The 20,860-nt window shown below is 38.9% G+C and overlaps 1 protein-coding gene across 1 annotated transcript; it reads left to right on the top strand.

The window, feature by feature from the left end:
* Positions 1-350: 350 nt before the first annotated feature.
* On the top strand, positions 351-18,891 carry lca5 (lebercilin LCA5). The gene is made up of 9 exons (XM_088325369.1): positions 351-851; positions 4,498-4,854; positions 6,270-6,487; positions 8,283-8,588; positions 10,944-11,081; positions 11,242-11,338; positions 11,423-11,553; positions 15,519-15,675; positions 15,756-18,891. The coding sequence occupies exons 2-9, from the start codon at positions 4,524-4,526 to the stop codon at positions 16,406-16,408; spliced, it is 2,031 nt and encodes a 676-aa protein (XP_088181495.1). The 5' UTR covers positions 351-851; positions 4,498-4,523; the 3' UTR covers positions 16,409-18,891.
* Positions 18,892-20,860: the final 1,969 nt, after the last annotated feature.

Genomic DNA, 20,860 nt, shown 5'->3' on the forward strand with positions numbered 1-20,860 from the left:
TGTCAATAAATTTGTTCAAACCAAAAAAAACCCTTAAAAAATCCCCCCCCCCCCACCTCGTTGTATGACTTGACTTGGCTTGAATATGGGAAAATTATTATTTTTCTTTTAATTGTATTTATCTATTCTCTGTTTTTTTCTCTGTATTTTTGTGGCACTTTTTGTTCCTTTGGAGGTTGTTATAATTATTGTGGTGTGATTGTTCCATGCTAATTTTGTTTGTAATGATGCAATGTTCAATAACAAAGCGTTTTTGAAATGTATTGATGACGTCACATTCCATTTCATTGCGTCTACATGACACCAGAGTCTCATTAAATTCTTGGTAAATACAACAAATACACACAAAGCACGAAACACTTTTATTTCACATTTTACGGTTAAAAATGTTATTCCTGTAGTCGGTATTTCATTAAGTATGTGTTTTTTTATACACCGTCAACTGTGTTCGCGTAATGTAATGCAAGACGAGAGAATGACGTCACAGAAGCGGCTCCCAAGCAACGGAAGCGATGGCGGTCGTTCCACTTCTTCGTCCTCACTCCTCTTTTGTGTACCTCTCATTGCAGTTTTGAGATTTAACTGCGACTGTTCCACGCAAATTTCCGTCGCTCACAAGATGATAGTTTTTAATTTTGTCGAATTAACAACGCGGGGACGCTACCTTGTTGCTCGGCGTCAAAAACCTAGCACATTAGCGGGTTTAGCTTAGCCAGGAAGTTTTAGCTGATTTATTCGACGACATTTTCACTCTTAACGCTGTTTTTCAATGTTATTATTTGCGTAAAGAAATTGACCATTTCATTTATGGAGGGGTTCTCAGCCTTGAGGGTGAAAGACGACACCTAACGGTAAGACGCGTCTCACCTGTTGCGATGTTTTGTTTTTCTAACTGAAATCTTGTTAGCTCTGCTGCCTAACAAACAGGTCAGTGCATATTTAACATAGTCACAAATTTATGCTTGCAGCACAAAGTGTTGTTCCTGTAAGTGTTGTAAACAATGGACCTGTCAATAGCAGACGCTAGCTAAGGATTTAACTTAATCCTGCACAAGATAGGTCAGTTTTGCTTCCTACCTTACCTATATAACTGCTGTTCTACCTAAACGAACAGGCAAAGATAAAGCATTCCGTTTGGATTGATGAAATAGGTGCTTCATTTTGACTTTGTGGGCTTGTGTTGCCATAGAAACAGTGCTCATTGAGTTGTTCTGTCAGGGGGGTTTGTTTTGGTCGATTTTCATCAGTTTAAATACAATTCTGAACTCCGATTTTTGTTTCTGTGCCAGGTTAGAGTGAATCCTGGTTAATTGTGGCTGTGGAGAACACACCTATCAGTCCAGAATGGCTAAAATGTGTACAACTCAAACCAAATAAAACAGAACAAATAATTTATTCCCCCCAAAAAATCGTACATTAAATTTTTCCGTGTTGAAATAAAGCTCTAACTTTAAAAGGTCCAAATCAGTGAGGGATCCCTGACAACCTAGAGAGACTAAGATGTGTGCAGGTCAAGCGAAACATTAGGATTTGTATTTCTGAAGATACTTCCAGTTTTGTAAGCTGTAGAACTACTACTTATCTTTCTTGTTTTAGCATTACTTTCTGCCATGTTTCCACTCATATCACATCGTCCAAATTCAGCGGCAGTAATAACAGAAACAAACCAATGTACATGCAAATTTGTTATTTACATGATTTTGTAAACAATGGCCATTGGAAAATAAGTTTATTGATTTAGAATTATTTTCAATAATCATAGGCAAAAAAAGTGTTAAATGAAAATTGTATTCATTTCTGAATACAGTTGTATTGAAATATTTAAGCAAAACTTTGTATTTTATACAATCAAATTGTATAAATTGACAGGTATGTTGAAGATTCAGAGATGTGATTCAGAAACATTTATTTTTCTCAGTGTTTCCTGCACACATTTCTGATAAGGGTGTCCCAATCCGGGTCCAGTTCTATTATGATGCTGTAAAGCCTATTCTCATAATGTCTGCTGATGTGCTATTTATTTCGAACACACAGTAGTCAAACACTAACATGCGACAACTTTTGACGAGTAGTTTTTTAGGAAAACACCAATTTTATTAGTCGCCTAAATGGATTATTATGGATGAGTTTAAAAGGTACAAGAACAAGCCACCAAAGAAAACACAGTACAGAACCTTTATTCAAATAACAAAAACAATAAATATTGAATTTGGATCACAAACCCCCACACCCTAAACAAATCAGATTAAACAAAAAGCCAAAATTTCGATAGGGACATCTTTAATTTCGACCTTCTCCTTTGCTCTCTTTTTGATATGTTTTGTTGCAAAATTAATTTACTTTTGGAGTCAAAATATTGTTTTTTCCTCCCGTCATACTTCCAAAAAAGATGCCAAACAGGATTGTTTCAAGCTTTTTTGCACAATTATTTGAAGACAAAATTGAATTCCAACAAGGCATTGTATTTTCAAACGCAAAAAAAATTAATTAAATCGTCCAACTGAAGCTTTAATGCTTGATGGATTGTATTACAATTACAAAGTACTGTCACTTCTGGACTAAAAGCCACACCCAATACATTTTTAAAGGAAAAACATTTGGTAAATACATAACCTGCACCTGACCATAAGCAGCACTTGTCTATGTTGAAAAGAAATATGTTAGACAAGAGTTTTCAAAGTTTTAGTAATAAAAACACATGAGGATAAGGCAGTAACTCGGCAAGAACACAGCAGCGTGTAAAAGGGCTAGTTACTAAAAAACATGCACACTGGTAAAAGTCACTGAGACTTGGCAACTCAAGTACCGTAACATAGCAAAAAGCTGTAGCAACACAATTAACACAGTGCGAATGGTTATGCTAATTTCATTCTTGTACAAAGTGCTTTACTATATGTTAAACTTCTTCTATGGCTTGGGTCGGGAACCTTTTGACCCAAAGCAAACATCCATTATTTGCTATGCTTATCTTCAGTAGGGTCGCGGGGGTGCTGGAGCCCTTCCCAGCCATTTTGGGGCAGTGGGCAAGGGACACCCTCAACTGGTTGCCAGCCATCACATGGCGCACAAAGACAGACAACTCACATTTTGAACCGGCCAATGAACCTGACATGCATGTTTTTGGAATGTGGGAGGAAACTGGTGTGGTTGGAGGAAACCCACGCAGGCACGGGAGAACATGCAAACTTGGCACATTAAGGCTGGTAGCTGGATTATATCCCATTACCTTAGAACTGAGCCGTGGACGCGCAAGCCACTCAGCCGCCGTGCTGCCCTAGAAGCCAACATTTTTATTTTATTTCTTATTTGAGAGAGAGCAACACCAAAATTCAACAAAACTGCCGAGCCCACTCCAGACAAAAGCTTATTCTTCAGCAAATTTTATATCTTTTGTAAAAATATCGACAACATACTAGCTGAGTGGTAAGCGCCTCCGCACTGTTCTGAGGTCATGGGATCAAATCCAGCTAGCAGCCTTCCTGTGTGGAGTTTTCATGTTCTCCCTGTTCTTGCGTGGGTTTCTTCCGGTCACTGAGGTTTCCTCCCACATTCCTAAAACATGCATATCAGGTTAATAGGTCGGTTCAAAATGTCCCTATGTGTGAATGAGGGAGTGAGTTGCCTGTCCATGTGTGCCCTCCGACTGGCTGGCAACCAGTTCGGGGTGTCCTAACCCATTGAATTAAGATAGCTGTGATAGGCTCCAGCACCCCCGCAATTCTACTCAGGATAAGCGGTGCATATAACGGTTGGATGTGCTTCTGGGGGTTTAAAGTTAGTTCTGTGGCTTTTCATTATGAAGTGTCTCAACAATCAACATGTATTGCTTCGAGATATACAGGATGTTTTAGCAATTTACGTCCAAAACTGAGTCTGTTGGTGTGACAATGCTTCGGCTCCGCACGTGCGACAGCCGGCATGTATCAATGTATCAATACATTAAAGAATTGTGCGAGGTCAATTTTATCTGAGACAAGAGCCATAGGTTCCCGACCCCTGTTCTATAGTATTTATTGGCAGTTGTGTCTTGTGTCTTCCTCGATACCACCTTTGTCAATATTAACTTTTCTGCCCAAGTGCCCCTGGCAGCCGTTAGAAAAAATATATACATTAGATGCATCTTCGCATAAACCGCAGTATTGAAATTGTGTGTCAAAAGTCACGGCTTATAGTCCATAAATTACGGTTACGGTTTCTAATGAAGTTTCACTACACTCAAAATAAAATTGAAATTTTGAATTGAATTGTTCACCCCATTCTGCAACGCAAGACCTGTTCCTATTTTTGAAAGCCTCCAAAGTTGCTAAGTGACCATGTTGTGCAACCAGGAAGTCCTCAGAGCAACCTGTTGGGTCTAATACAGTATATGTCAATTGTCTTGCGTCTGTTGCTTGGTTACAATTTTAGGGTCAGTCAATCAACTTTTTTTTGAGCTGCCTATTTCCCCCAAAATATAACAAGTTTTTCTTGTTCCCATTTTTAAACCCTTCACAACAGAGCTCCTTTGCTGAAGTTAAAACAAAATGGAACCTAAGTGTGACGCATCAGACGACGATTGGGATGACAATCGCTCACTCAAGAACAAGAAGGCTCCTGTGTCCTCCCTCAAAAAGAACAAGTACTCCAAGAACTACCAGGACGAGAAGTTGAATCCCAAAAGTGAAATGTACCCCACTGACCCCGGCCGGGACCAAGTCTCGGACGGCGAGGGGCGCCCGAGCAAGTGTACGTCTTACTCAGATGACTACGAAGAATCTGATCGCTCGCTCTCGCCGTATGCAAGAGATCAGACGCTGTCCCCTACGCCACCCGTGCGAACAAACTTAATTTCCACCAGTTCGCCCTACAACACAGGTTTGGCATGCTTATAATTACAGTATGCAGTTCTCAGTGTGTTTAAAATCCTTGAAAATGCTTGAACTTAGATGTTGTTTTCAAGGTCAGCACAATGCTTGAATAAATTTTCATTGCCCTGTTTCCTGGCAGCCTGAATGGATAGACCAGGCTTTTAAATGAAGAAAAAATAGTGTGAGAAACTCTGATGGTGGCTCCAGGTCTCATTTACGCATTGTCACGTGAAGCGTTACTGTCGCATCCATAAGGACAGCTTTGAGAAGACTGTTTTGGCTCCCAAATGGCTCCCCAGATTTTCTTCGGGGTGATATATCCTCAAATAATAATAGAACATTATGCACCAAATTACTAAGAAATTAATAATTTCATATGTGTTATAGAGAATGCCTGCAAAACATATTAAATATAAATTAAAAATAAAATTACTAAATTTTGTGCAGGCTTGGGGAGTAACGGAATACATTGAACGGCAAAAATGATGTTGGCAAGCTGTTTGGATTTATTTTCATTTTGTTTCTGTCGCATTTTATGTAAGTTTTGCTGGAGATTAAAGAGATCAAAGCCAGGAGATAAAGCTTACCACGTGTTGTGAGTCATAATTTTATTCATATTTAGTTTATTTTGTCTTTTATTAGCATATTTGGTATTGGAGTAATCCAAAAGTAATTGAAAGTAATCAAGTTAAAGTTACCCTACCCAACCCTGGGTGGGCATGAGTGAGTGAGTTGTCTGTCTCCGTGTGCCCTGCGACTGGCTGGCAACCAGTTCAGGGTGTCCCCTGCCCACTGCCCGAAAATAGCTGGGGTGGGCTCCAGCACCCCTCCAACCCTACTGAGGATAAGTGGTGCAGATAATGGATGGAACTCTTCAGTGCTACAAATAAATGTAAAATGTAACAAAAAAACTATTTACAATTCCATTTTAGTCAGTTTGGACACCGATCTCCTGGGAAAAAAACAATTTAAAATAGGTTAAAGATAAGGAGCAAAAGATCAGCAGCAGCCTCTCAGATTGAAAGATTAAATGCACTCTGCTTTGGAGCAATCAAAATAATTTACCAGTCTAATTTTGGCACATTTTCTTGCTTCTTATACATACATTACTTTATTTTCTTTTGTCCCATATTTTACTCTATTATTTCACTTTTTGCTTTTTTTCTGGTTCCCCATAATGGTCAAAGTAGGAATGAGATGATTTATGTTATGCATTTCATTACGTCTATAAAAAAAAAAGTTGTTCCCTTCCTAAGGTAGCAATTTTGATGGGCCACGAATACCAAGTATGGCTCAGTATCAGCCGGGCCATCCTTGATTGTATTTGCTTGTGTTTCTAAATGTAACACTTATAAATGACTATCTCTAAATTTTAGTACTAATATTGCAGTTTTTTCCCCCTGCCCTCTTATTTCATGTCAGGTATAGACAAACGTGTTCGGGTGCGTCCGCCGCGTCCGGCCCGCAGCCGTGCCATACGCTCCCGAAGCAAAGAGTCCCTCCCTCCAAGAGACCTGGATCCGCTGACCAGGCAAATGCTGTCGGGCCGTCTGCTGAAAATCAACGAGTTGCGCAACGTCCACGGCGAGCTGCAGCTGCGCATTGCCGAACTGCAGAAAGAGAATCGCATTCTCAAGCAGGTACAAGTTAAGAGACCACTCCAGATTTTTGTGACATGGATTCCAGACCACCGAGCGCACCTGATTAAAAGCCGCACGCTCAAATATAAGAACAAAACTCAATTTTGTCGTTGTACTGGATTTAAAGACGCAGGCTTAAGACAGCCATTAAAATGAACGCATTAGATCTGACGCCCAACTGCGTTTTTTTCAGTTCTGCTCCCATCTGTTAATGTCACGTGTTTTCATGTGACCATTCGAGATGGTGATTACAAAGTCAAGTTAGGTCTATATGTATAGCCCAGGAGTCTCCAAACTTTTTCAAGCATCGAGCTACTTTTTGTTGCCAATTAGCCCAAAGGACACCCAGTTTATATTAAATTCTAAAATTGAAACTTAGCTAGATGGCTTGCTAAATAGCTTAAAAGGGAGCTAGATAGATAGCTCAATTAGTAAAAAGCTGACTAAATAGCTGGATAGAAAGCTTTAGGAGACCAAAATTTAGCTGGATAACTAGCAAAAAAGTTAAAATGTTAGCTAGACAGCATGCAAAAAAAAAAGTAAAAAGCTAGCTAGTTAGCTGGATAGAAAGCTAAAAAAAAGCTAGAGAGCTAGTTATAAAGGAGGCCCAAATTTAGCTTGACAACTAGCAAAAAAGTTACAATTTAGCTAGGTAGCATGCAAAAAATGTGAAAAGCTAAAAAGGAGTAAGTGGCTTGATAAAAAAAAAATGCTGTTTTTTTGCTTATTCGCTTTATTAAACCCATAAATTGGAATATAGTTCTATGTATTTCCTGTAAAATCAATCAATAAAAAGATGAATACGTAAATTTGTTTAATATATAATTAAATTATCATTCTATTCTCTTCATTAATTGCTTAAGATAATTATCAATGCTTGAATAGATTTTTTTGTTCATGAAGCTTATCTGGAATTACATTTCTGAATTTTTTAAAATAAAAACTTATCATGTTATTACTATGTTGTTACTATGTTATTAGCAGGTCAATTAAGGGAAAATGGGTCAAATTACACTCTGTCAACCAATAGAAAAATAATTTTACTACAAAATTACAACTGGTATGCTCAGTTCAGTACAGGTCTGCAGGCACCTCAACTGTCCATCCTCTGTTATAAAACCTACACTAGGGGAAGTAAACACTCAAAAACCTTAGCATGAAGGGGCTGCACATGAAATAATCCCCCTTCAATCCATTTCAGTCTGCAATGGATGTTGCAAAGGCATGTAGGTAATAACCGTCGTGTAAAATGTGAGCCCAATATATTTAGATAACAGCGCCAGGGCAACCATAATGAGGTGAATAGTGCCAAATTGGAACACAGATGTGTCATTTTTGTGTTGTCATCAGTGGTTGCCACAGTAATGGAACAAATTGCATTTGCATGTTATTGTTCTTTGGGGATTAAAGGAAATTTCAATGACTTGACATTGACCCGATGACACAGAAAGAGAAGTGTAGCTCTTTTGATGGAATCTTGACTCAAGATTAGGATTTAAGTCTATGGCTGCTTTATTTTGACAATCACACTAAATATTTGTTGGTTTGTTTTTGTTTTTTTCAATATTCTGGAGACAAATGTTGTTTCGCATGTAGAAATGGAGTTCGTGAGAGAATCTACCGCTTTTTAATGTCAAAAGGTTGGCATTATGATAATGTTGGCAAAAACGGTGTGCATGTGTTGTAAAAAGGGCAGCTGCACCTTATTTAAAGCTGCAGTGTTTAAAAACGCAAAAAGCGGCGTGTTGTCCAGAATTTACAGTACTCATTGGCACCCATTTTCTTGGTTTTGCAGCTTCAGACGCGGCAGGAAAAGGCCCTGCAGAACTATACAGACGCCGAAAGCAAAATCTCTCAGATGCTTTCATGCCACGCCAACGAAACTCATGCGTTACGCGAGCGTTTACGGCGCACACGGGAACGAGAACGCGCCGCCGAGCGCCGGTTAAAGGAAAAGGAGGAGCAGTTATTGAGGAGCCATGCCACTGTGGGACGCATGAAGAAGCTGGTGGAGCAGCGAGAGTTGGGCGCGCGTGAGGAGCTCACCTGCAAGCTGGAGCAGGAGAGGGCGCGTACACACGAGGCCGATCTCAAGATTAAGGTAGGGGGGAAACACATTCATGGAAAGCAATGAAAAAAAATGGTGTCTACTACAGTGGCTTCCGAAACTATTTGCCCCCCCTTGAACTTTGTGACCTTTTGCCACATTTCAGACTTCAAACAACAAGATATAAAACTGTAATTTCTTGTGAAGTATCAACAATAAGTGGGACACAATCCTGAAGTGGAACACACTTTATTGGATATTTTAAACTTTTTTAACAAATAAAAAACGAAAATATGGGTGTGCAAAATTATTCAGCCCCTCTACTTTCAGTGCAGCAAACTCTGCCCAGAAGTTCAGTGAGGATCTCTGAATGATTCAATGTTGAGCTAAGTGATGAACGATGATAAATGGAATCCACCTGTTTGTAATCAAGTCTCTGTACGAATCCACCTGCACTCTGATAGTCTCAGAGGTCTGTTTAAAGTGCAGATATACTGGACTGTCTCAGAAAATTAGAATATTGTGATAAAGTTCTTTATTTTCTGTAATGCAATTAAAAAAACAAAAATGTCATACATTCTGGATTCATTACACATCAACTGAACTATTTCAAGCCTTTTATTATTTGAATATTGCTGATTTTGGCTTACAGCTGAAAAAAACTCAAAAATCTTATCTCAAATTATTTGAATACTTTCTCAGACCAAGTAAAAAAAAATAATTTTATAACAGCAAAACTAAATCAAACATTTGAAAATGTCCATTGATGCACTCAGTACTTGGTTGGGAATCCTTTTGCACGGATTACTGCATCAATCCGGCGTGGCATGGAGGCAATCAGCCTGTGGCATTGCTGAGGTGTTATTGATGCCCAGGATGCTTCGATAGCGGCCTTCAGCTCATTTGCATTTGTAGGTCTGGTGTCTTTCATCTTCTTCTTAACTATACCCCACAAATTCTCGATGGGGTTCAGGTCAGGGGAATTAGCAGGCCAATCAAGGACAGTGATGCCATGGTCAGTGCACCAGTTACTGGTGGTTTTGGCACTGTGGGCAGGTGCCAGATCATGCTGGAAAATGAAATCCTCATCTCCATAGAGCTTTTCAGCAGATGGAAGCATGTAGTGCTCTAAAATCTCTTGGTACACAGTTGCATTTACTCTGGACTTGATGAAACACAGTGGACCAACACCAGCAGCTGACATGGCTCCCCAAACCATTGCTGACTGTGGGAACTTCACACTGGATTTCAAGCAACTTGGATTTTGCTCTTCTCCAGCCTTTCTCCAAACTCTGGCGCCTTGACTTCCAAATGAAATGCAAAACGTGCTTTCGTCTGAAAAGAGGACTTTGGACCACTCTGCAACTGTCCAGTGCTTCTTCTCCATAGCCCAAGTCAGACGCTTCTTCCGTTGTCTTGAGTTCAGAAGTGGCTTGACCATGGGAATACGGCTATTGTAGCCCATTTCCCGGACACGTCTGTGAACTGTGGCTTTTGATACCTGGACTCCAGCTTCAGCCCACTGTCTTTGAAGCTCCCCCAAATTCTGGAAGCGGCTCTTCTTCACAATTTTGTTAAGGCTGCGGTCATCTCTCTTGGTTGTGCAGCGTTTCCGGCCACATTTTTCCCTTCCAACAGACTTTTTGTGGATATGCTTTGAAACTGCACTCTGTGAACAGCCTGCTCTTTCAGAAATTTCTTTTTGTGTCTTACCCTCCTGATGGAGGGTATCAATGATGGTCCTCTGGACAGCAGTCAGATCAGCAGTCTTCCCCATACTTGTGATTTAGTTTACTGAACCAAGCTGAGTGTTTTTAAGGCTCAGGAAACCCTCGCAAGGTGTTTCGAGTTAATTAGATGATTCAGGTGATTAGTTGAATAGCCTACTTGTATACTTTTTCATGATATTCTAATATTTTGAGATAGGATTTTTGAGTTTTCTTAAGCTGTAAGCCAAATTCAGCAATATTCAAATAATAAAAGGCTTGAAATAGTTCAGTTGATGTGTAATGAATCCAGAATGTATGACATTTTTGTTTTTTTAATTGCATTACAGAAAATAAAGAACTTTATCACAATATTCTAATTTTCTGAGACAGTCCAGTATATATATATATATATATATATATATATATATAATGTGTGTGTACACACAACACAAAGTATGTGATAGCAGCAAGATAGCGACTTTATTGTAGTAATCAAAGTTAACACACAAAAAAAAAACCTGTTGATATGCGCCGCTTTCCTTCCTTTGAAGGTACAGGAAAAATTTAAAATTTGGCCTTGAACATACTTAAAATGGCTTGAATTTGGCCATGAAAAAAGTAGAATGAGTCGAATATATCAAAACACAGCGAAACAGTTTCTGTTTTCACGTGTCATTTAGTGGTACATTTGTGTACCCAGGAGCTAGAAAGAAACATGGAGCTGATCAACAGCAGCCACCAGAGGCAGATGGCTGCAGAGAGGAAAAAGACTCTTAGCGCGATGGAGGAGATCAAAAATCTGCAGAAGGAGCTCCAACAACTAACCAGTAAACTTAAGGTGCAAACATTAGAACGCACAATTCAACACGCAAATTGACAAGTTTCACATTACACCAACAATAGTTTATTCTTATTATTTGGTACATTTTTCAGCATTTCCACCACCGAAACACAGCAAAGAAAAAGCAAGTCAGGAACATTGTCGTCTTCTTTTCCAGGAAAAAGAACGGGAGTTGGAAATCAAGAACATCTACGCCCACCGCATGGCTAAATTCTCACCCCGAAAAGCCACAGAGGTTGACATAAAATACAAATGTGAGGCGGATATGTGGTTTTAGGTGCTGCTCGCAAAAAACGAAGCCAAAAATGATGACTGATTTTATTCCTTGTCACATAAAGTCTACAACAGGGCCCACTCCAAGGGGGTGCAGTCGTTTGAGCACCGAAACAGCAGCCCCGATTTCCCCTCGCCTCCCCCCGCCGCCGAGCAGTACAATGATCCCGCCCCTGATGGTTACCTGTCACTCAAGGTAGGCATTTTCAAAGTACTGTTTTTGTGCCACTCTTTGCTACATTTTCTACAATCCTACAAGAATGTCTGAACTTTATCAGAGATTATTCACGTTTCAGGCTAATCATAAAATGACGTGATTTATTTCTGTGTGTTTTTTCAAAATAAAATGTCAGATTCTTTAAGAAAAATATATGTTATGCATCTACGTACGTGGCACTTGCCACATATGCTAAGAATGTGACATAGTCGCCAATACTAATCAATTTTATGATTAAACCGTCAGTAATAACGTCCAGTTAATTGGAAAAATGCATTTTTTTAAAAATCGACGGAAAAACTAGGCATCTAGAGCAGAATTTGCTAATGTTTTCCGTGTCTCTATGTTTTTTTCTTTATAAAAATGAATGGCCTAGCTAGATTTGTATTGTGTGCACCTTTTTCCGAGTACAGGACATTACAATAACTTCTTTCCACCGCTACCGTCGTGTGGCGCTGTGAGAGGTCACCCAGCATTCACGCCGAAGAAATCCGGCTTCTACTTCCTAGTTCGTGTGAAATATACTATGTGTACTGTTTCTCTAGCTTGCTGAGAACTTTTTCGTTTTAATTGTTTAATATCTCGTGCATCCATTCAATATTGTTGGTGTAAAGTGTAAAGAAGAAGCGAGCCGTTGATTTGAAATCAAAGTGAAATAAGAAAGCTTGATGCGGTTGAGAAAATGGTCAGAATTATTTTTTTGGGCCACTTTTTACCACAGAGGAGGACCTCTTGAAGCGCATCGTCCAAAAGTAAGTTAAACTTAACTTTATTTATCTTTATTGAGCATATTATTTTATTTAATGTTTCCTTTTTAGTACAAAACAATACAGGTTACAAGCCTTAAACATACTTACATAAACCTTAAACATACTAAATATAGCAATGAGGTAATTTATGAACAAATTCAACTTACGAACAATCGTCCGGTAGTAGGGCAGCTTCTGTAGTTCATTTTGGAGAGAACATAAAACCTTTTAAATTTACAAAATCTTCCAGTTTATCATTTTTTGATTATTTTGTTTTTCTATAGCAGAAACATAATTGTAAATGAGCAAAATTAGAAGTTCTCTGCCTTATTAGACTTTGTGGATTTTTCCTATTTAAATCATTTCCTTATTTTACTAAAGAAGAAAAATAGCATGTTAAAAAATAATACTTGAAATGGGCAAAGATTTCAGCCATTACATGAAGATTTTTATTTTTTTAATTGCATTTTAATATTTGCCGGGGACCGCATATGGCCTCTGTCTGTAGTTTGAACGCCCCTCATTTAAAGTCTCATATGCCGTTTTTCCTCCATTTGGGAGCCAAGATATACTTTATTTCATTGAAATATCTCAAAAGTGTTTTCGTGGGATGTTTTCAAGTTTCAATTTTCATGTTGCCTGAACTCACAGTATAAAGATTTTTTTGTGTGTGATTTTCTGGTCACTGTCGCTTATTAGGTTTTATAGGTTATTCATTTTGGCTAATAATGTTGCTGTAATTTTGGATGTTACTATCTTTTTGACATTTTAAAGTATTATGATATGTTTTTCTTATTTTTTTTGAGAACCACTACTTAAAATGAGCAAATATGATCTCCAAGTCGAGCAAGCACTGAAGCAAAATAGATATTTTAATACGTTTTAACTTATTTATTTATTTTCTTAATCATTTTGCTGACTAGTATTTTGTATGTGCAAAATTTGTTCTTAATTTGAAATCTTTATCTTAGCTCAAATGTACCACTGCAAAGTCCTAGTTCAAGTTTAGCCTGAAACAAATGTCTGTAAATCAACAATAAAAATAGTGACATTTATTTTTCTTTCTTTGTGGCCCAAAACTACCCATGGGCAAGTATCGATCCGCAGCCTGGTGGTCGCCGATCACTGATATACACTGGAGATAAAGAATAGAGAACAATGAACAAACAATTGAATAATTCTAAAAAAAAGGCATCTTCACTGCTCAACAGTTTAAGGACATTTTGTTGTGTCAAGTCAAGTCATGTTTATTTGTATAGCCCTTAATTAGAGTCTCAAAGGGCTGCACAGACCACAGAATATTGCAAACCACAGACTATTATGACACCATTCCCTGATCTAAAACCTACATGAGGGCAAATAATACACAGATACAAAGATATTGTCAACATAAAATATAGGTTATTCATATGCAATAGAATAGAAGTGTGTTTTAAGCTTAGATTAAAACATTTCCACTGAGGTTGCAGATCGAATCTCAGGGGGAAGAGCATTCCACAGCACCGGAACTCGAATGGAGAATGCTCTCAAACCTGGGATCCCTAGTAGACCAGCATTTTCAAAGCGAAGGCTCCGGACCGGAACATAGGGGGAAATTAAATCTGAAAGATATGAGGGAGCAAGTCCATGCATGATTTTGTATACTATGAACAGAACCTTAAAATAACCAGGAGTTGTCCAGATGAAAATGAAAGGGATTACACTATCAGCCATAAGAAGTCTTGTTGATCGTTCCAAATCTGTAATTTAGAGAATATTGAATCTTTACAAAACTACAGACTCCAATAAGTCACCCAAGAAGGCTGGTTTTCCACGGAAGACAAATGCAAGAGAAGGCAGGTCACTGCGCAGGAAATCAGTGGGTAATCGTTTCCACACTGGGGCTGGAATCGCTCGCTAGCTCAGTGCTGATCATGGTAAGGATCTGTCTGGCCATTTGAGACCATTTGGACTGAAGGCCCACACTACAGTGACCAAACCTCTCATCGGAAAAAAAATAAATTGAAAAGCTAGACTGAGCTTTGCTAAGGAGCATGTTATGTGGATAGAGGATAACTGGTCCCGAGTAAAATTCAGTGATGAAAGCAAATTTAATTTATTTGTGTCCGATGGAAAGCATTATGTTCAGTGACACATTAGAGCAGAGGTGGCTAACCCGTCCCTGGAGAGCCGCATGTCCTGCGTGTTTTGGAGGTTTCTCTGCTCCGATACAGGTGATTCAAATCACTTGGATCATTATCAAGCTCTCACAAAGCCTGCTGACAAGCTGAAAATTGGCGTCACCTGTTTTGGAGCAGAGAAACCTCCAAAACATGCAGGACATGCGGCTCTCCAGGACCGGGTTAGCCACCCCTGCATTACAGAAAGACTTAACCCCAAAAAAAAAAAAAAAGATTTAAAAAAAAAACCGTGACAGGAGGAGGCTACGTCATGGTTTGGGGCATGTTTTCTGCAGCAGTACTTGGGCCTCTTGTACAGCTAGATGGCTGAGTGAATCCAAATGTATATCAGAACCTTTTCCAACAGAACATGGTTGCTTACTTCCGTTCATCGCCTATCAGTCTGCAGTCTTCATGCAGGGCAATATTCCATGTCACACAGCAAAACGGGTAAAGAACTTCCTTGAAGGTGAAAACATTGAATTAATGGCATGACCTGCCCAGAGTCCAGATCTCAACCCAATAGAGAACCTCTGGATAATCCTTGGTGACAAAGTGATGGTCAAGAAACCCACTATAATCACCGAACTGTGGAGGAGGTTGGAAGAAGAATGGACCAATATCACACCAGAAGTAGTGTGAGAGACTTGTCCTATCCTGTGGCCGCTGAAGTCAATCACAGAAGAGGCCTGTACACTTCTGAATCAATTGCTAACTGTTGTAAACTTTTTTTTCTCCATGCCAAAGACATTTTTATTCTCTCATTGGATCTGTGTGTTCTCTAATTTTGTCCAGTTCCTTTTTCGGGAAAAAATATTTTTAAAAAAATTGAAAAGCCCTTAGTTATTTTGTGGAATAAGGTTGTAGTACCATAATATAGACACAATAAAATGTAATTTAACCTTGGAACAATAATGATGGTATTGTTTTAAAATGATTCTCAATTTTTCATCAGTTGTTTTCTAATATTGATATTCAGTGTAAAGGACAGGATACAAATCCAAAGACCTTGTTTGTCTTTTTTGTTTCTGCCCAGCAAGCGAATAGAGTAGACAGTGGACCAAAACCGAATGCTGAAGAGCAGAGGACGATTGAGTCCCCACGAGGCCCAAAGGAACTAAAGGAGTCAGTGGAGGAACGCCAACCGAACACCCAAGATGTCCTTGGAATGAAGACCAACCCATTAAAAGACGGTGGGAAAAAAATGTTTTGCTCTCAACATAAAGCCGTTTTTTTACATAGTACTTTACGTTAAACATCTTATGGTCCTCAGACTGGATGAAAGAAATTAAGGAGGACAAGCCAGCTATTTTCTTGACCAACCTGCGCAAAAGCATCAATGTCCAAGAAGAAGGCGACAGGTGGAGAAACCAGCACCACAGCAGCTTGGATGCTAGCGAGGCACGACGCAGAAAAGACCAGCTCCTCGCCAAGATGCGAGAAATCGACCTCCAAAACAAGGACGCGCGCATCACCGTCTCCACAACTTCCTCGGAGTCCGTCACGGCAACCACCGAGACGCCGTCGTCCTCTTCTTCGTCCTCACCGATCCGCCGACGGAGCATTTCTTCCCAGAAAACCCACGAAGATTTAGTCTTTGGGAATTACGCATCCTCCGTCAGGAACCCCCGCCAGGTCAGGGAGGACGGCGACAACGTTCTGGAGGCCATCGGCATCTTCAGCTTGAAGGAGGCCGAGTCAGAGGAGAAGAATAAGAAGTCTGTGCTCATGCAGCAGCTGTTTGGCTCTGTGGCGACACCTTCGGGTGACGGTAGGGATGCCGGGCTGCTGGATGAGGTGATGGGCGAGGCGCGGGGGAGCTCGGGACGAATGTGTTCAATGAGCACTCGACATGTGGTGGACAGTCGGCCTGCTGTTCGCGTCATTCCTTCGTTTGACGACGATATAGAGGAGCTCACATTATAGATTAGGGACCTCTTAGGAGGTTTGACCATATCAGTGGGTCTGTAACCACCGGTCCACAGACCTGGCTGTGGGTCGTTTGCTACAAGGCTGTACAGAAAAAAAAATATATATTTTTTTTTGCATTTACAGAGACCCTTCACTCCTTTGCGGGTAAAAAATAATTAAAAATAAAGATTGGGGGGGAAACAACAGATGCTTCCGGCACCATTGATGAACGTTTCAGGCAACCAAAATTGAAGCCAATTGGCCATTCAATTTGAAAAAAACAACAACCGCTTTCCATACCGACACTGAGGCCTGATTGTGTCGGCTGGGCATGGGGCAGCCAAGATTCACGCCAATCAGCCAACACCCCTTGACTGGAGATCTCCGATGCCAAACCATATTATAACGTCTTTCAGACTGTATTCTGTTTGGACAGCTCCTCTGCATTCTCTCTCGCTGAGAAGGATTCGTGTCCCCCCCGCTTTTAACGTCCCGCCGATGCGATTCATCTCTCCCTCTCCATCTCTGTCAGCCAGTCAGGGCTTTGATCAAAACACCACTAAGTTACAATACGTTCTGGGTTTCAATTTGTTCTCTCTCTTTCTCTTGCATTCGGTCCCGTGGTGTGTCCTGGGCAAGAACAGCCTGGTGGTGCTTATCCCTGCCCAGGACGTTTTTTTCTGGGTAGAGGTTTGCTCCCCCACATGAAACTGATAGTGCTGGTTTCCATGTTTACCAGTAGCAGGAAAAGCCTCCTTATCTGACTCAGATACAGCACCTTTATCCTCTGGTTGCCGTTGTTTTAAGTGTAAAGCGTCAGCCCATTCTTCAGATATGAGTCGGACCATTCGCAATGACGAGCAGCAACCTGTGATAGTACTAATACTAGACCCAGGATAACTAGTATCACATCGTACAATACACGTTATGTTCTATGAATTTAATTTCATTGTATTTTTCTAACGCACCCCTAGCTCTTACTGTAATTGATGACATGAAGCCTAATGCCTTTTCGTGTGTTTGTATGCCTGTGCCCATAGTAGTCTAGTGGATGGGATCCGATCCGGCGCTCTTTCCGCCGCAATCTGGGTTTGATTCCTGTTGCCTCCCACTTTTGCAATTGTGATCAGCGTTATATTTCAACTAATCCATCGAAGCATTATAAATGAAACAATACTCTATTTATAGTGAAAATCTAATCATCATTATTATTATTATTATTAGATTAGGCGTCTCATATTTAAGTTCTTGCTTGGCGTTTTCCTATGTAAAAACACATTATCCAGCTTGAAACAGTCATGGCTATTAGGTTTCACATTCATCACATTCTAAAGAAAAAGTTACGAGCATTTCGACATGCCAAAGGCTAGCATTCCTACAGGCTATTTAGGGTTAGCTTGACTCAGGGGTCCCCAATCTGTTTCAAGCGTAGAGCTACTTTGTGTTCCTAATTAGCACAAAGGGGGCACCCAGTTTGGTATACATTTCTAAAATAGCAACTTAGCCAGATGGTTTGCTAAAAGAACTTGATGGTTAGCTAGAACGGCCACAAGGTAAAAAAAACTTAAAGGGAGCTAGATAGCCAGCTAAAAGAGTAAAACCCATCTAAATATCCAGATACAAAGCTAAATACAAAGCTAGATAGCTAGCTAAAAAGGTCAAAATGTAGCAATTAAGGTGAAATGTTAGCTTTATAGAATGCATAAAATGTAAAAAGCCAGCTAGATTCCTTTTTAAAAGCTAAAAAGGTAGAATGTCAGCTAGCTACAAAGCTAGCCAGATAGCGAGCTAAAAAAATGCACATTTTCTGCTCTTATAACACAAACTTGAATTTAGTTAGTTGTATTTCGTGTAAAATAAATTAACAAAAACGTGGATGGATTGTTTAATACACTAATAAATTCTCATTATACTCTCTTAATTATTTGCTTAAAACCAATTATCAATATTGGAATCTTTTTTTTTGCCCATCAACTGGATTTTTTAATTTGAACATAAAAAATAACTTAACATGTTATAACTATTTTATTACCAAGTTTATTATCAGAATCAGTCAACCAATAAAAAAAAACAATTTACTAGAAAATCACAATGACCTAGCACTGGTGAGCTATTTTCAGAACCGGTTTGTGGACAACTCAACTGTTTTTATGGGGCACTCCATGGGAGACCGCTGGCTCGGATGCTTTTGGGAGGTCAGGAACGGACCAATCAGTTTAAAATTTCATATGGGGAGAATTCACTCGTCATACGAGCAATTTGGGCGACGAGCACAACCCTGAAACGCATTAAGCTTGTATGTTAGAGGTACCACTATAGTTGTTTCTATCAATGAGATGAGTAAGTAATGTTTTGTTAGTGCTAGTAGCACTTTTCAGTTAATTTATTGCATTTGGCGCCCTAAAGAAGGACAAAGTATGTTTTCTTTCAGGTCTTGTGTATTTTTTTATTTATTGTGACATTCTTTGTTCATGAATAAATATGGACCTTTTCACAAATGGTGTTTGTTGTGGAGGACAAGTAATAGTAATTTAAGGGGAGGGGGGGTTAAACACTGTTCAGTGTACACTCAAGTTTCTGATGCATCCAGGGAACAGTAAAGGGACAGTGTGTATTATTTAGCACCTAGTAGCAAAAAAACGGTCATTAAAAAGATTGGATTTTAAATGTACATTTTTTTAATAATTCAATCGCAATATTGATTGAACATAACATGATCCTGACCCAGAAGTGATTTGGGGTTCAGAGTTTTGGGTATGCAAACTACCGCCGGTGGGCTACAGGCCGCCCTTCAGGCGTTTTCATCCGGCCTGCTAAATAAGAATGGTCAAAATATAATGATAATATATATCATAGTCGATGTAGTGGTACTACTAATATTTGTTTAAAAAACTGTTGTGCCAACTTTGTTTCCACTGACCCTTTGTGTGTCTGCAACAAAAACACAACTACAGAAACACACAAAAAGATACATTTCTACAAAACTAAACATCAAATTTAGTGCTCAAGAACAGGGACCTGATATATTATTTTGTCTTCATAATGATAAGATGAAAAAAATTGAAATACTACAAAAATACATGTACATAAATAATAAATTCAAAAATACTATTACAGAACTTTTATAATACTACAAAAATACAACTACAGTAAAAATACTAGATATACTACAAAATTTATATTATGGAAAACATACGATATAAATAATGTAGAAGTACTACAAAATAAAGTACATTAATACTATAAAAACTACAGAAATACTACAAAAATACAACTAAAGTAATATTAGAAAATAAGTACATATGTACTAGATTATAGTGTGGAAATACTACAAAAAACAAACAAAATAAAACGGCTGTAATACTACAAAAATACAATTGCAGAAATACTGTAAAATACTGTACGAATTAAACTACAGTAATGATACTAAATAATTAAATAACACAAAAATACATCTTACTACTAAAGTTCAAAAATACTATAACAGAACTTTCATAATACTACTAAAATACAACTACAGTAAAAATACTGGATATACTACAAAAATTATATTATGGAAAAAATATGATATAACTACTGTAGAAGTACTACAAAATAATAGTACAGTAATACTAGAAAAACTACAGAAATACAAAAATACCACAAAAATACAACTAAAGTAATATTGGAAAACAACTACATATATATATATATATATATATATATATATATATATATATATATATATATATATATATATATATAGTAGATTATATTATGGAAATACTACAGTAAACAAACTAAATAAAACTACTGTAATACTACAAAAATACAATTGCAGAAATAGTGCTATACAAATTAAACGACAGTAATGGTACTAAATAAATAAATACTACAAAAATGTGATTGCAATAATTCTACAAAAATACTCAAAACAAATTAGAACTGCAGTAGTACAACAAAACTAAACATCGAAAGCAGTGCTAGGAATCAAATGGACTGAACCATTTCAAGGCATTGGAGTGTTTCTGACGCGATGTTTTTTTGTTTTATTTTAAAAAGTCAAACATGTTTCATCTTATTTCGATCGTCTTGGGATCAAGAGTTCGTAGGTTTTATATGTCGAAGTGTCCTTGGGCAAGACACTGAATCCCTAATGCCCCCGATAAGCAGGTAGAACTTACTTACTTACTTACTTATTGCTCCAGCGAAGGTCGGGGGGTCCCGTCCCTGTGCGTTGAGCCGACCAGATGAACCAGGTTTTTCCAATGCTGGCGGTCTTGTGCCAGCTGTTCTGCATCCTCTACGGCAACTCCGTGTTGTTGGAGGTCGCCCGCAACGACGTCGAGCCATCGAGTGCGGGGTTTCCCTCGTGGTCGTCTCCAGCCTGCGGCCTTTGGGTCAAACTGGAGAATGGCTCGTGTCGGATGGTCTGGTGGTAGACGAAGGACATGGCCAAACCAGCGGGTGCGGCGTTGTGCGACCAAG

This window comes from Urocampus carinirostris, chromosome 20, assembly GCF_059441175.1.
Source record: "Urocampus carinirostris isolate Australia breed hairy pipefish chromosome 20, RoL_Ucar_1.0, whole genome shotgun sequence".
NCBI lineage: Eukaryota > Metazoa > Chordata > Actinopteri > Syngnathiformes > Syngnathidae > Urocampus > Urocampus carinirostris.

Excerpts from the sequence above, each read along its gene's own strand:
- lca5 (XM_088325369.1), top strand. The coding sequence starts at position 4,524 with ATGGAACCTAAGTGTGACGCATCAGACGACGATTGGGATGACAATCGC. Across the intron at positions 11,554-15,518 it reads ATGGTTACCTGTCACTCAAG|CAAGCGAATAGAGTAGACAG; the intron begins GTAGGCATTTTC and ends GTTTCTGCCCAG. Across the intron at positions 15,676-15,755 it reads GACCAACCCATTAAAAGACG|ACTGGATGAAAGAAATTAAG; the intron begins GTGGGAAAAAAA and ends TATGGTCCTCAG.